Source organism: Metarhizium robertsii (genome assembly GCF_000187425.2).
Source record: "Metarhizium robertsii ARSEF 23 chromosome Unknown MAA_Scf_6, whole genome shotgun sequence".
In the NCBI taxonomy this organism is placed as follows: domain Eukaryota; kingdom Fungi; phylum Ascomycota; class Sordariomycetes; order Hypocreales; family Clavicipitaceae; genus Metarhizium; species Metarhizium robertsii.
In genome coordinates, this window is record NW_011942204.1 from 794,646 (window position 1) to 810,835 (window position 16,190).

General features: G+C 50.6%; 4 protein-coding genes across 4 annotated transcripts; all 4 read left to right on the forward strand.

Moving 5' to 3' along the window:
* Positions 1-5,421: 5,421 nt before the first annotated feature.
* Positions 5,422-6,527, forward strand: MAA_08102 (uncharacterized protein; the record flags this gene model as incomplete). The annotated part of the gene is made up of 7 exons (XM_007826100.2): positions 5,422-5,585; positions 5,617-5,706; positions 5,766-5,873; positions 5,928-5,996; positions 6,048-6,135; positions 6,194-6,406; positions 6,465-6,527. The coding sequence occupies 7 exons, from the start codon at positions 5,422-5,424 to the stop codon at positions 6,525-6,527; spliced, it is 795 nt and encodes a 264-aa protein (XP_007824291.2).
* A 459-nt stretch (positions 6,528-6,986) lies between these two features.
* Positions 6,987-7,310, forward strand: MAA_11325 (uncharacterized protein; the record flags this gene model as incomplete). Its single annotated transcript, XM_011413313.1, has 1 exon — positions 6,987-7,310. One exon carries the CDS (start codon positions 6,987-6,989, stop codon positions 7,308-7,310), a length of 324 nt encoding a protein of 107 aa, XP_011411615.1.
* Positions 7,311-9,217: 1,907 nt separating this feature from the next.
* MAA_08101 (Heat-labile enterotoxin, A chain) lies at positions 9,218-11,218 on the forward strand (the record flags this gene model as incomplete). The annotated part of the gene is made up of 1 exon (XM_007826099.1): positions 9,218-11,218. The coding sequence occupies one exon, from the start codon at positions 9,218-9,220 to the stop codon at positions 11,216-11,218; it is 2,001 nt and encodes a 666-aa protein (XP_007824290.1).
* A 1,897-nt stretch (positions 11,219-13,115) lies between these two features.
* MAA_08100 (uncharacterized protein) lies at positions 13,116-15,783 on the forward strand (the record flags this gene model as incomplete). Its single annotated transcript, XM_007826098.2, has 3 exons — positions 13,116-13,190; positions 13,362-15,339; positions 15,419-15,783. The coding sequence occupies 3 exons, from the start codon at positions 13,116-13,118 to the stop codon at positions 15,781-15,783; spliced, it is 2,418 nt and encodes an 805-aa protein (XP_007824289.2).
* Positions 15,784-16,190: the final 407 nt, after the last annotated feature.

A 16,190-nucleotide genomic window follows, 5' to 3' on the forward strand; every position in this document is an offset into this window, starting at 1 on the left:
GTTCCGCTGTGACGTTCAACAAGCACAAGCTCGACGTGCTGCTTTGGGACATGAGTCATGTCGCGCCGATAACATGAGCAGAGATGAGGAGGGTGGCAGCCTCGACACGTGCAGCGCCTTGAACGCTTACAACCCGGCATCATGGTATTAAATTGATATTCGCGCCATGGGCCCCGAGGAAAATTGCTATATTTGCCAGCATGGAACCCGATACACCTGTCGCAGACCAAGTAGTTGAGGAGTTCATTGGAGAGACAGCCGAAAAAATCAAGAGATTGAGTCCGATGTTGCGACGAACCGATGGCGTTGAGGTAATGGTCTTGAATAATAGTTTGTAAAGCGTAGCAAGACTGAGCAAGCGTGTATAAGCTTTGTCGAGGCAGTTGATCAATGATGAGAAGGATAACTTCAATGGGCATATGTAGCAGCGTCGCAGCATCTTGGGGTGGCCTTTTATGCCTGGTTGTCGTACCACGGCAGAACAAGCGCTTCAGGAGCTTCATCTCGGCCGGGTCTGGTTTGCTTTGTAGGCGAGGGACAGGGGGAGAGAAGCCTTGTCCTTTTATATTGCCTTGGGACAACCGTGGGGGAAAAGCCACAAAAAGACCGACTTGCACCCGCGTAGCCTTGGTGCGATTCGCAGAAAGTAAAATGTAGAATAAGTTCTCGTAGCTTTGTGAATGGCTTCAAATGTGGTGGGTCTTGGTACAGCAGACGACGACGGGAGAGCGACACCATCAAGCGGCGGCACATTGAAAGAAAGCACGAGTCCAAGAATAGAATGGTTAGCCATCAGACGTATCCATTTGTGCATCTGGAGAAAAACATGCCTTTTTGGTCTGCAGAGCCGAGCACGACTGCTTGTGTTGGCTTCACCCACTGTAGTCTGGTACCTTGAGACTACGTACTTGACTTCAGCAGGCTACTGGACTGAACCACCACGATGAGGTACAAGCGCTGGTTCAGGCCCTAGTCCCAGGCCCTCCCCCAGTAATTATTTGACGAGCCCTACTGGAATGGCTCCCTAAAAACAAAAGTCAGCGCTGGGGGGAGGGGGCCGGGCACGCACCGCTTGGAGACGCAGGTTCGAACGGCCGGCAAGCGAGGCGTCATAAAGTGTAACAAGCGTAAGAGTCGGTCCGTGAGCCGTGTGAGGTTTTCCGAGCCGAGATAGGTGAGGAGCGCAAGTATAAACATGCACTACGCGCAAACACTGCTGGCGATAACGACATCCATTATGGCGACGGTCCGATTTGAGAAGAAGAAGCAAAGAAGAAATTCCGACACAAACGTGGGATGCGTCTGTTTATGTTTACACAGAGCACGAGGCACCTCCTTCCTGATTCACGGCGCGTTGCTTCTTACCACGGCTCTCCTGGACGACAGCCAGGACCAAGGAAGGAGGATAGTGACAGTGTTTAGCAAGTGCTTGACGGATTCTCGGCCCGACGTATTGGGCCGTGTAGATCAAGTACCCAACCATGACTCTTTATATTATAGTATATTCGTGTATACTACAAGATATTCGTGGATATTATCCAAACACCTTGGTCTCGGGGGCAAAGTCCGGTCAATAAAAGGGCAAGGCATCGAATGGGTCATGGACGTCACAAGTCATGTCAGTCCCCCAACCGTGGCAGCAAATCACACTGTTATCAAGTTCGCTGGACCAGACCCTGTAGATCTTGGTTGCGCGGGCGAGGATCCGTCTTGTCTACATGACGGTGAGAAGATGGCCCTCGTAAGACAACCATATGGAATAGTCGCGCTCCGACGCAAAGCAGAGCAGAAAATAATGTCAAGTCTGTTATTGGTGGCATTGGGACATTGAGTGTGGTGCGCGTTGCCGTCGGCCGTTTTACGGCCCCGGTGAAGGCCAAAGAGATGGCATATTTGAATTCTTTTTTTCTTTTTGTTTTCTTGCAGGACCAGCTCGCTTTACTGTTGGATCCCCATGATGTGAGTTATTCGTGGCTGGCCCGGAACATATCATTATTATACCGCTGCTTCAAGGCGACGCCAAGATGCCAGCTTCGGCCGTCTAATATATTCGGTTTCCGAAATGAAAGTTTGCACTGGCAGAAGCAATGTCTACTATTACACCACTTCTTCACGACACCATGCCTGGCAAAGTGCGCACGACGGTAAAAAGACGCCTCAAGTATAAATTGCCTATCCGTACAGCAGAACCAGACCTCTGCATTTGCAAAAAAGATGTGGGAAAACCCAACTCGCTCAGGACAAAACCCACAGCGAGGCCACTCGCGCGCATCCATGTGGTTAACCTCGTTTTGACTCGTTTTGACACTGTAATATCGACTCTACCAAGAGCACCACCACTGGTATTGTAAGGCCCAAGAATAACAACATAATCAGAGGTTGAGGAATCATAGTCCCGAATCTCCAAAAAATTGTTGGGGTCTCCCCAAGGACAGTCCCAGTAGACCTTGCAGATCTTAGTATTCCCGTCATAGAGGTCAAGATCTCCTTCAGTTCCTGATGATGAACGCTCTCGACCGCATGAGGAGACAGTACATCTATATCCAGGAGGAGCAGAGATTTTATCCACATCCGTTGCCGAAATTTCAAGGTCCTTATCGTCATCCAGATAAAATTTGCCCCTTTAATCCAAGTAAGAAAGATGTCAAAACCATATAAGGGATGGACAACACTCACCAACGGAGCGACGCGTTTTTGATCTCAAGATCACTCTGTCTCATACGGTTGATAAATTCTAGCACTACCCACTGGGCGTATGCTATTTGTTGATCTCTCTCTCCATTGGTAGCTTCAGCTTTCTGTTTCAAATTTTGCTAAATACAAGGTAGCTTCGAGAATTGTCTAGAGTCAAAAGTTCAAAAGTCAAAAAGCTGCTTGATCAATACTAAGAAATCTCTTTTATGTTGTGTAAAAGGGACGAGCGAACATGTATACTTTGGCGAATTTCCAATTGACATTATGTAATCTTGCCGTCGTCAGTGGGTATTTTTTCAAGCCCGCATAACATACACAGATTGTGGCGAGTCTACTGGACACATATTATGTCAAGTACAGATTTACACATTGGGATCAGCCAGCTACCTTTCAATGCCACCAGAATGCTATTCGCCATGTTTGTGAAGACGCTTGCAGGTGTCTTGAGAGCATGTATATACTGTTGCTAGGCAAGGGGAATGGCATCTGGGTGGGCTACGACATGCATACAAATATTAGCCCAACCACAGTCATTCTATATCGAATTCCGAGTCTCAGTCCTATATGTATGTTTCAATTGTTTTCGATATTTTCCAAGTCAGTCTATGGGCCAGTCAGCATTATCGGTCAGTTGTACTAGACAAGCAGGACAGGCAAAGAGTGACACTAGAAGCATGCGATTCCCAGCAGTACAGTGGGAAGAGAATGGGCTATGTGCCAAAGAAGTTACTTTTTGACATAGCTTGGGATTGCACACTTTACATGGAATCGAGATATGGAATCTCGAAAATGGTCGAACATGCACGAAATTGCCAAGTCCGATACGAAAGACAAACCTACGTTATGAGTAGCCAGCAACTAGGATACGGGCATCTAGTTCCCTTAACAAGACTGCATGGTACGAAATTTTGTAAGCACGACAAGCGGAAAGAGATTTAGGCTATAGCAGATGCGGGAGCAACCCGAGACACATAAGTAAGGCACGATTTCATTTTTGGCATTTTGGCTGAATGGCTCTTCAGGAAAACCATCTACCCTGACACCATGCGCCATTTGAAACTCGGCTACACCGACTGTTATGCCCGTGGCAGAGAAGTACATCTATATTTCAGCGCAGAGGCATTTGCGCCTACCGGGACTCTTACCAGAGCCGCCGAGATGTCCATAGGAAACCCACCCTTGTCAGTAACTCATCGCGTTTTAATTGCTTACTACGGTCTCCTTTTCCATGACTCAAAGATGCTAGCACTACCCGCGCGCAACATCCAACATTTCATGGTTCTTGGGTAAACATTCTGTCCAGCAACATTTAAAGACATCCTCTATTCCTACTCTCCCCCCGGCGAGGTTATACATCTGTCTCTCCACACCCTCTCTGTGGTTTGTCGCTCCTTCCTCTTGGAACTCTTAACTAGCGCCTCCAAAATCATCACACTGGAGTCGTGGCTATGTGGGCTGAATTGCTGGGGTAAGATCGGACTCCAAACAAGAATTGCTAGTTGAACTGTCGTCTCAACAAGAGCAACGAGATGGTTTGCATCAGGTAGTGAATACAAACTCGGCAGAGCGTACGTACTTGCCTGCACAACGGCCATGCTGTCCATGAAACACGCCAGTCAAACGAGACATATCTGAATCTAACCCGACATATTGAGTCTTCGAGTGCAAGTGTCCAAACATGGCCAGGTCAAGCTCTATGCTGAAAGACTAAGCAACCCTCGCTGGGGTTGAACGGCCGGTCGCTGCAGGCGGCAGATGACTTGTGCCAGTCGTAGACCGGAAGAAGACAATAGAAAACGACTATCCGCTGCACAATATAATAACCTGCCCCGTCCAATATCCCGTCGCATTGCTTGCGATTCTAGCATTTTGGGGTGGTTATATTGACTTGTTCTTTGCCGTCTTTATCCTCACTCCAGTCCTTTGAACCATGCTTCAGCTTTCTTTTGCCTGTCACGCTAGATAGTACCAACGGCAAGACAGACTCTGATGTAACTCTGGGTTGCTGTACGTATTACAACGTCAATGCCATTTGTTGGCGGCGCCTTGCATTACTTCTCTGAGGCTGGTAAGGATTAATATACTACATGGCTTTCCACAGGCGTTTCACCGTTTAAGCCGCTTGTTTGCTGAGTAGGAGGGGACTGGTGAGGTCTCAGTTCTTGGTGCTCAAGTCGTAACAGAAATGAGAGGAGTCGGGAGACATATAAGGAGGTAATCCACAATTGTAGAGACAACTCCAAGACCTCAATGGAGGGGAAGGGGTGATAACAGTCAGTCTCGGACATCCTCCGAAACAGTGGTCGGGAGCCAACTTGTTGTACAGAAAGGACTCAACTTGTTGTATCCTAAGGGCGGGCCTTTTGCTATTCCGTATTTTTGGTTGTTCACGTAGGCTCTAGGGCGCTGAGCTTTGTACCAAGCCAATCTCGCCATCTTCTATGTCTAGTACGCGGATCATTATAGTACTTCTATGGTGAAGGAGACAAAGTTCCCTTGTCCTGTTTGCTAGTTTCTGGACTGGTTGCCATCAGATAAACTGGCCCTTCTGGGGTCATCCCCGGCCCAAAATCTACATCTTCAGAAGTCGGACCTAGTCCTTGCTGTGGAAGATTCGATGCTTATGGTAACACGTGGGCTGCTCTGAGGATGTAACCGGTCTAATTTTGCACTGGCCCAATATGTCGCGTATAACCCTGAGCAAAATATTCCTCCATGATTCTCACCATGTGCCATGCCCAGTTTGAGCAAAGTTTCTTGACATATTTGGTCAGGGTCGATGTTCAGAAACAGCTAAGCGCAAGGCTGAAATACAAGTTCAATTGGGAAGACCCGGAAAACCCCCATGAAACTTATGGCGATCGCTTCATCAGTGGTAATGTCAGCCGCAGGTGATGTCGCTTCATGGCCGTTTTCTAATAGCATTCAAGACTTTGTAACTGGCGGGGCTCTCTTTGGTCGGGTGTCCATATTCACCACCAACTCAAGCGAGCAAACAGAGATTGAGCAGTCGTACGTGCCGTGCCCCAAGGCAAACAATGGCTCTCATGCTAATACAACCCACTGCATAGGGCCAAAGTTGCATTCAGTGCGTACGGAGCCGAAATCCAGGTCACGCAGGAGATGAAGAGCAGCATGGAGAAGATCCATAAACACTCCGAGGTGAAAATAAACATGGTGTATGTTGGAGTTTTTCCAGATAGTATGCCAGAAGTAGATGATCCTTCTTCCAGCCTCCTCCAACTCAAGGCTTTCGCCGATAAATTTTTGATTAAAGCCAATGAGCATAAAGAGAAGCGATAGTAAGCAGTTCGTACCTCGACCGGAAAATATTGAGGCTAACACATCTGCAGTGCGATTCTTGATGAATACACCAACATCCGCGGTTTCGACCCCCGCAAATACTTCAAGCCTTTCGATTACTCAGTTGCGACAATCCAGGTAAGCCAACACTCCATGGCAACGTTGCATACGACTGTGTGAAGCTGAAACATGACAGAGCTGGTCAGTTGCCATCGACTTCACCGAATACCTTTCCATTCAGACTGCTCTCCGTGCGAGTATGCTACTCCCATTCCACGAACTAAGCGTTTCATCTCCGTCTCTAACCTGGGTTACCACAGTTGATGAAAATCACTATGTAGACGGCAGAAAGAGTAAGACATCTTTGGATGATGAAGCAAGTAATGTGGTGGCAGGGTACAAGGACTGGGTATCTTCAAAGCACATCCCCGCTGTGACTTTGCGCGCGCTCCTAACGACCATTTCAGGTTGCCAAAGTCATTGCGAACCCAGATCACGCGGCGACAAGACCGCAGTACCCAAGCCCTTAGGATTTTCATTTGAAAGTCTTGGTAAGTAACATGGCGGTTTCCCGTCGAGCTTGGCGCTAACTAGTCGGGGAAGGATTCACTCAAGAAAGTGACATATTTCGGACGACGTCTTCGCGTGAAGGACAACCTCTACACTCACTGTGAAAGTGACCACAAGATACATGGTCCCTGGCCAACTGTCCCTAGCGCTAACCCTATTCCCACAATGACTGTGACAAGGGTTCAATATGAAGGCTTGGAGCAAAAGGGCTCAATTCAATAATAATCTCGTAGGATGTCAAAGGTCCTGAGTTGCTACGAGAAAGGAAGAGGAGGGTAACCGCCTTATATACATGAAAGGAACGCCTAGGCCTAGGGTCCTTGCCCGGGCACGTGTTCTAGCTGTGTAACTAATAAGTCCTGTATCGGCGAAGCCCCTTTGTTGGGCTTCACGATCTGTTGGGCCTTTTCCGTGTAACAATGACAGACATCGACGACAAGCCAGGGGAGAAGCCGCTTTTCAGCCTCCAAGCCTTCAACTTTGGTCAGGTTGCTGGCAGTGACAGGCTCTTGTTTGGGAAGAACTCCGGAGCATTAGATTACGTATGTGTCATGGGTCGCCGCATGCCTGTAGGGTACGATAAGATGAGCGAGTTGTGGGTTTTCCCGAAGCAAGTAGCGGGCATGTTCGACAACAGAGTCGATGTCTATTCCCTTTCTGAGTTGGGGACTATCGAGGTGGACATGTCTGAGCAAGGCAATGAAGACCCTCTTTTTTCATTCTATGTCAAGAAGGCGGAGTGACAAGTACCTTGTGCAACTTGGGAGAAACTGAGCATTGATTAGGTTCGTTAAAATTTAATACTTGCTCCCCTATGATGCCGAGGCTGCGCGGCCGTCCTCTTATTGCCGCGTTGCGCGGTTTAAATTCTTTTTTTTCTTGCCCATCTGTTGTGACTCTGCAAAATCTCTTTTACCGTGAAACCAACGTCCGTCCTTGAACGGAGGTTCCTTGGCAGGGTTACCAAGCTCTATCCGCCACGTATATTGGCTTTTCTATTTGCGTCCCAGTTTAAGCCTTAACAGCTTATACTTTTTATAAGTAATAAATAGCTTTTAAATACAATAGAAAAACCTAAAGAACTATACAAGTATATAAATATTCCCTTTTCCGTGAGTCCTGGTGTAACGCACACTCTTCGACACCGGTTGTTGTGTTATTCAATGTATCAAGTTTATTTTCAATACCCTACTCGTGCTGTGTCCCACTCCCGAGTCCCTTGTGACCCGTGGGACCAGCACCGCAGTGGGGAGCAAATGTGTGGGAGGAATCCTTTCAAGATACGGTTTGATAGGGTCTTCATCCTTCAAAAGTCATTCTCTAGGATGATGCTCCATACAACTAGCCCTATTAGAACCATTATCCTTTGTCTAGAACTGCCTATTCTGTCGTGCCTGGCCCTTGAATGTCCACAATAGCACTTTTCTCCACAGCGCACTGTTATTTAACATGGTGTATCTTCATTGGCACTAAGGATTCTAAGCGTGTCAAGTCTCTACGGTTACACAAGGGCTACGATCACGGGACCCAGGGCAAAAGGTTCGCACCACTTCTCGTATAAATAAAGCCTTTTAGTTAACTCCCTAGGTAAGTCTTGAGACAAACAGCGAACCTCCTGTACCTAAGACTGTTATTAGATAAAGGAAGTTATTGCTTTGAGCCCTTACTGACCTATTGTCATATCTAGAGTTTTGGCTAGTAGGCACACTCGGGTTATTCTAATGTGCAATAATCCATGTAATATTTGATTTTCAAGATTACCAACGTATTCTTCCTACGTGGTCTGTTGGGGTTTTCTGGCTCAAGTACAGCCGACATGTTGTGTTAATAGAGTGCTTGCACGATGCTTACATCATTATTTGCCTGGAAGTAAAGGGTGGCTGGTCAAGGTAACTGTAGAATGTAGAAAAAACGAAAAAGCTTAATTGACTTCTTTTGTCGTTGTTCTAAGGTTGTAGAGACGATGTGATAAGTGCACATAGAAGGCTTGGAGTCATGCCTTGATTCAGCTACAACTCCTCTTATAGCATTACATCTTCACCGTTTTCTTGTCGCAACTGGATTGCAAGGAAACGGCCCCACTTTAGGACTCGGATAGCTCGACTTGGGGCTTTCTTGGGAAGCCCTTCCTGTTCTTGTGAGCAATCGCTTCATCCAAGTCTCACCCGACCTTGCTCGTACCCTCACAACGTCACATGGATGGAATTTGAATATTCCACTACCCTCAACCAGACATTTAAGCGTAGGATTACGTACAGCCATAGCGGCGTGCGCTGGTGTAACCTGGCGGGGGCAAGAAAGTCTCCCCCCGGTCGACAAGAACACACGAGAGCATCAATAGATACAATCATTAGTTTTTGACTTGGGTAACGGATCACAACCCTAGTAGTAATTCAAGCATCTCCAGAGTATTCCTGCCATGCCCCCACTTTTCGAGTTCCTTCTTCGCTTACATCCTTCGAGATGGGTAGGGGAAAAGGTGAGGGCGTGGCCCTGACATTTTGTTGCGACTGCATTCTTTGTACACTATATAATGCTTGTTCCTTTGCAATTTACGTCGCGAAAAGCAAACAGGCACCCTTCAACTTGGGTACTTGCCAGTGCCACCGCGGCCCTGTTGTGATAGGGATTTCCTGCGCATTCTTTCACGATGAAGGCGAGTCCTTGGGTCTCGATAGCCACGCCGCTGCTGCTGTTTGGGTTGTGTCAGGGCCACTTGAAGCCGGGACACAGCTTCGAACCGACACTTGAGCGTCGCGGCGTAGACGCTGAATCCGGAGGATTTGATGACGAATTTCCGCGACACGTCTACCGCGGCGAGATACAGAGAACCCCAAAACAAGTTCAAAATGATGGGGGGTTTTACTCACGGGGCATGCAGAGGATACTCTCAGGGGATCAACTGTCCTGGGAAGAATTGGAAGACGGCAGCAGCCTGTTTCGTCATGCGGCTGGAGACACGGCTCAGTTTACACGATATGTCTCGACGAGCGCCGACCCTGCCACATCCCTTACATTCGCTGTCAACGACGAAGATCCAGGCGAGAAGGGCTACATTTACAAGATCCACGCCGACAAAAGGATGGTTGATGTAAATCGATCTCTTGGGAAATACTCACCATACCCCGCGCAAAACGAGCATGCAGCTATTGGCTTTATCCCATTTGAGCAGATTGAAGGCTGGTGGGAAGTCACATATAAGCATGATTTTGCTGACCCCAAAGTCGGAAAGAAAACTCAAGACAAGCTGCGGAGGGGACAGTTGAAGCGCTTTCACAAGAACCCACACTTCAACCCAAACTTCCAAAAGCTAAGAGGTAATGGCGAGGCACCACAGCTCGCTGGGTTCCCTCGACTGTCTACAGCTTGGGACGAGGACACTTGGAAGCAATTCAAGACACTGCCTGTGAGCAAAAGTCTAGACGACATGATTGACGCGGTATGTACCGGCAACGGCAACGACAATTGCATAAAGCAGCTTGGCCAGCCGCAAAGCAAACCGACCAAGCCAAAGACTTCTCCCAGTGGGCCGATGGACCCGGCGAAGCCAAAATCACTCGCAACTGGTTTCCGTGTCTACGCAAAAGCGGGCACATTGGTGGGATTTAATGTTCTGGCTCCCTATTTGCGTAACGTGCTGAACCAGCTGCGCCAGTGGGATCACCCGATTGGGTGGGCTGTGAAAGAGCTTGACGATAGTATTAACGAGTTCCAGGAGTATATTGGAGGGCCGCGACGGAACGACATCAGCGGTAATGACAACCAGGCAGCGCTAATCAACTTCTTTAAGCAGGTCTTTTGGATACTAGAGGGCCCAAGGCGGCGGCCACAAGACCTGCAGCTCCTATCATACGGGAAGAGAAATAAGATGCGGTTGATTAGCGTCAACGACGTTCTCCGCACCTGCGAACGCGTTGACGAGACCCCGCCGGACGAGCAACAGCTCAAGACGAACCTGAAGGATGCTTGTACCAAGGTCCGTAAAAAGGCAATGGAGCTTGAGATGCCCACCGCAGCAGAGCTCGAAATAGGACGTGCTGCCTGTGGCGTTTGCGGGCTGGCGTGGTCCCCTCAAGATGGCCAGTGTAAGGACAAGACGGGGGCAATTCTCTGGCCACGAGAGCCGCCCGCTGAATCGACGTGTGTCCATCATGACAGCACCAAGTGTGGAGGCGGGCAAACGGCGGCGCAGCTCCAGACAGGACAGGCTGTCTGTGGTATTTGCGGCTCCAACTGGTACCCCGACGAGGGCAAATGCAGAGATGCGGCGGGCGTGCTGCTCTGGCCATTCAAAACGTGTAGCGCTGGAGCCGGCCGAATCCAGTGCGAAGGAGGGCAGACGACGGCACAGCGCGAGACAGGTCAAGCTGTCTGCAAAGCTTGCGGGAAGTATTGGGATCCGGAGGGCAGCAAATGTAGGGACGAGGCTGGGATGCTGCTCTGGCCGCCGCAGCACTTGTCCAGCATCAAGCCTCTACACCCATCGAAAAAATGTCGCGGCGGCAATGACATGACGTGCCAAAGGAGGCAGATCGCAGCCGAGGCCGAGAGAGGAGGAATTGTCTGTGGAACTTGCAGGTTTTCGTGGGACTTGAGAGCCCGTAAGTGTAGGGATAATTCCGGGGCGGTTATCTGGCCGCCCAAGGAGTAGGTGGCTATTGTGGAGGGCGGCCACGTGATGAGGGTCCAGCCTCTCGTTCTCCAGAGCGAGCCATGATTCCAGCAGCCTTGCCGGAGTGTCGGTAATACTAGTACCAAGTATGTATTCGAGACGTGCTTGGCATCAACTCTCGACGCAAAATGCAAAGATGCTGTTGGACACGAGCGCCGGAAACACCACCCACTTGCGGAATAACCGTGGCAAGGATAGTCCGTGCATGACGTTTACCAGGCCCAGGTCTATTCTAATTACGGACGCAGGCATACGGGACAGAGCCTGGAAGATGAAGCCATGCAGATGCAGATTTCGATTGAGAGAGCCCGCCAACCGGGGTGGACGAGCCCGGGGAGGGGGGAAGGTGGGGCAGTGGCCGGAGGCAGGAAACAAGTGGCAGGGGTGGCAGGAGACGAAGAGTGGGGCGGGCTGGCGGGGCATCGAGCAAAAGTTGCCAGCCAGACTCGGCCACTGGAGGACTGCCAGCTGCCAACCATGCAACACAAAGTCGCGCCACAGTTCGTATTTTGCTGGCCGCCATGATGAAACCCGCATGACAACTTCGTGTCCAGCGCCAACAGCAAGCGCCAAACTACTAATTCTTTGGACGGGCCGCCAGTGCTGTAAAGACGCCACGGCCGGCACCGCCTGCGGGAACATGAGCCGAGCTGGCGGTGTGCCATGGTGCGGGAGCAGCTGAGGGCGGAACCTCCGCCTCCATGTTACGTGCTCGGGCTTGCGGAAGAGGAGCATGAGATGCTGCTGTATCATCGGCCGGTCCTATTCGAATGGCGCGCTCGACTTTGTCGCTTCGCATCCTACGATTGTCGCTTTGTGTACGCGGCGGCACCGTGTCCCTACGTCGGACGCCTTGGTATCAGGCCAGCATCCATCAGTGAATCAAGATGGAACCAGGGCGAACCGGGGGGTTGGAACCATTCAAGCCGGCGTTGTAAAGGAATCTGACGATCCTGAGGGAACAACAGGTGCTGCAAGTATGGCCGTCCGTGCATCTTGGTTCTTGTGTCATGACACAAAGGCAATTGTTCTCACTTCCGTACCACCTCGCGTATTGTCTCATGTCCAACATTCAACCTCTGACTGTGTTGTCTGCTCCAACCAGCGCGGGCCACACCACCCTCGACCAAGCCCCTCGTATTCAGGCCGCGATCGACCCGGATCTCCAGGACCAGACAGGCGCCCTACTGCACCTCTGCATGTCTGGTGTGACCGGGTCCTGTCAGTTGTTCAGCTGGGATGGTGATTTTTTTTCCGTCCACGGATACATATGGTCAATGGTTCCTGGCTCGACCCGATCGGCCCCTTGTGACTTTTTGAGGGTTTGCTGCATTTATCGTGGTCTGCTCATACACATACCATCTATCTAATACTATCAACGAACTCGACTCTCCACGCTTTCCGGTACGCTGCCTGTTCTGCAACTCGTGCAGTGCCAATAATATCCAAGGTTAAAAATTTGTGTACTCGTTCTTAACGACAAATCTGCCCCTGATCGACAAAATCGCGCTCGTCTCGACCAGCGACTCTATTCTTGAATCTTGCCCACTGCCCGCATCGCGCCACCACTCTTTAGAGACGACAAAGCCAGCCCCCTTGGGTGTGTTTCGGACGTTGCATCTGAAAAAGGGCGCAACGGACCAGAACAAAACAAAGGAGGAGAAAAAACAAAAGTCGGTGCTGGCCAGCCATTTCAGCCGCCGCATTCATTGCATCATCATTCAAGTCGTGGTCGCCCGAGCCCGTTGGGGACTTCACAGTCCATACTTTCTAGTTGGCAAGCTCCCGCACCCACGGCTGGCAGCTGTCGGCCAGCTGTTAGCGTCTACTGGTCTGCCAGCCCAACCACTTCGTCCTTAGTTTGTGAGTTGCGGCCATGTCCGAATCCAACAATCCGTCGGGCCGCTCCAACAGCCTGCAACGCATGTTGGACCTCGAAAAGCAATATATGGTAAGAACCTGCCGCACATTCAGAGTCTACCGTGTATCTGTACTTGTGCAGATTCTTCTTTTTCTCTTCTCTCGCTCTTTCGATTCCACTCCTGTGCAGGTTTCATCACGCACTCGGGCCTCTGTACGGCCCATGTTCTGAATCCCGACTTACAAGGCTTACTGTTCACAGTTTGGTCGCCTTCACGCACATTCACAACCGTCCGCACCCTCAAACGCAACTTCTCAACCCGCCACCACAGCGGTTATCAAAAACGCCACCCCTACTCGCCCGGGCATACTCACTCGTCGAACACAAGGAAACATGCAGAGGAATCGGCCAAAAAGCAATATGCCGCCTCGTGATCCTTCTTTGCCTCCACAACTACCCCCTCTTGCCATCAATGCTAGCGCACCCATCACCATGAGCGGATCTGATTTATTCGCGGGTCACGGTAGAGACTACTCGCCCAGGGATGAGGATTCCACTATTGTCCCTACGCCCAGCGACAAGTATCCCAAGGTCGTTTCGTTTGAGTTCCCTCCTACCGAGTCGGCACCTGCGCCATGCCACTCGCCGAGTTGGGAGGCGTATGAGAGACGAAAGACAGAGAAGAAGACGGAGAGGAGGGAGAGGGAGGAGTCGAGAAATGGAAAGTCGAAGAAGCTAGTCAAGCAGCCGCCTGCGAGCTCGCCCTATTCGATGCAACATGCCTCTGCGTCTGATGTCGATGCGAACCGGGGCCGTCGACGGGAGCGAGCAGATAGCTCCACGGCGGTCAATAACACCAGTAAACCTCCTCGAAAGGCTCGGAGCCGCTCGGGATCGTTTGTATCTCTCCTCAGAGCCCCCTTCGAGTTTCGCCGTTCATCGGTAGATCATGGCGTAGACTCGAGCTTTATCGGCGGCATAAAACTTGAGATGCAACGAAATGCCACGGCGCAACAGGCTCTCGATCACCAAGCCGTGGAAGATGAATCGAATATTCACCCTGCTCTTCGCAAAGGCAAACAGACTGACAGATGGTCTGCACCACTAAAGTCGCCGCCACCACTACATAGAGCTGGCGTCGATGGCGAAGACCAGCGTCGATACCCGCCCATCACCAGAAGCAAAACCAAATACCATCATAAGACCATGTCGCTTGTTTCACCAACAGCACCTGCCGTCCCTGATCTTAACACGATCGACAAGTGGCGTGCCAAAGTTGGTCTGAGGACTCTCTCTCGGCCCGGGTCACACATGGGTTTGGACAATGATGCTCATCTCAACGGGCCTGGTGCAGTGGCTGTAGACTTGAAGCAAACGATTTCCGAGCCAAGAGATGCACTTCTTTTTGACCCAACGAGGCCAACGAGCGCCGCATCCCCCCAAAAGCCGATGCATGTCGTGTTTCCTGCTAGTCCGCCGCCACGAGAGAAGATGCTAGAGAAGAAGCCGAAATTGGACCACAGTAATAATGTGTCAATTTCGTCCTGCTCAACGGGCGATACTTTTGATACGGCTCCGTCCTCGCCTCCCCCCGAACCACCCAGGCGAAGTTCCAAGAGAAACTCCACGTTGAGTCTGGACGGATCGATACCGCCTTTGCCGTCTCCCAGGCACAGCAGCAGCCCACAGCCGTCTCCTGTCCAAGACGCTCCAACTCGGCGATCCTTTCCACTATGCGGAGATGGAGGATTCCAGTTCAAGGACACGGCTAAGGGTAAGGCCATCGAAGCCCCGGTGTCCATCAGCCAGTCGGCCACGTATATACCCTCACCCGGCTTCCAGCTCCCAGGCAGTTCGTCCGAGGACTCTGGCTCCGAAGACTTTCACTCCACTTCCATCGTCAGCACGCCGGCTACTTCACGACCGCAGTCTGAAAAGAGCATGGCTCTGGAGCCTAGCAGACCCGAACCCCTGGAGCTGCAACGCGGCAAAGAAAAATCACTACCCGCACCACCAACCACCACATATCCTCTCCATAGCACGGATAATTCAGAAGACGAAATGGATCACATTCAAGCAGTCGCCGAAAAAGTGCTCGACGTATACAATGACATCGCCGTCCAACCTCCCGGCCTCCGTCGACGATCAAACTCCCAATCTACACTCACCACAGACGCAAGCATGCCCCTGCCACAAAAGGAAAAGCCCCTCAGGCTTCGGTCAAAGTATAACCAGCCCGGTTCGTCGTCTCAAAACTCCGCTTCCCCAGCAACATACCTCGAGGAAGCGCGCGCACAAGCAACGCCTCGGACCACCAGTGTCCTTTGTCCTCCCAGACTCCGACTCCGACTCGCCCGTAACCGAAAAGAGCCTGCCCTCTGTCCCCGACATTGTCGGCCGCTCTCTGCGCCATAAATCCACCCCCTTGCTGAGCACGTCCGACAGGGAGCCCGTCGCCAAGGTGTTTGTCGAGTGCTGCAACTGCAAGTACTACCACGACATGCCGAGTAATTTGTACGAGGCCATGGCCAACCCAGAGAGTGTTCTGAGTCCCGTCGACAAGTACGGATATGCCGGCGCCTTGTCGACGGCAGTCAAGTGTTCATGGTGCAGGCATGAGATGAGCACGAGGTGCTGCGCCGGGCTGGCGGCAACCGTGTACATTAAGGAGCGGTTGCATTAGATGTCTTTTTGATTCTGCTGGAAATTCTCTCGTTTAAATGACCCTCCTTTTTTTTTTGTCTTTGGGAGAGAAGAAAACTGTAAGAGATTGGGAAGCGACTAATGAGCTGTACTGCATATTTCCTATGTTGCTATGATGTCACGAGAATGCGGGGTGTATATAACCTGATATTTAGCTCTGATAATACTTTAATGAGATCATCATGAATCAATTCCATCACATGGCGGGTTGGATATAGATGCGACGTGCTACCAGACGGGGGCTCGGCGATTGTGTCTTATTACATGCTGGCAAGATTAGTAGGTTTTTTTGTGATACAAAACTCTTTTATTCTTTAATCCTACAGTCTACCTGGCTTTGCCTATCGCTTTCGAGTCCTGTTTGAACTAACGCTGACAAGAAGAAGA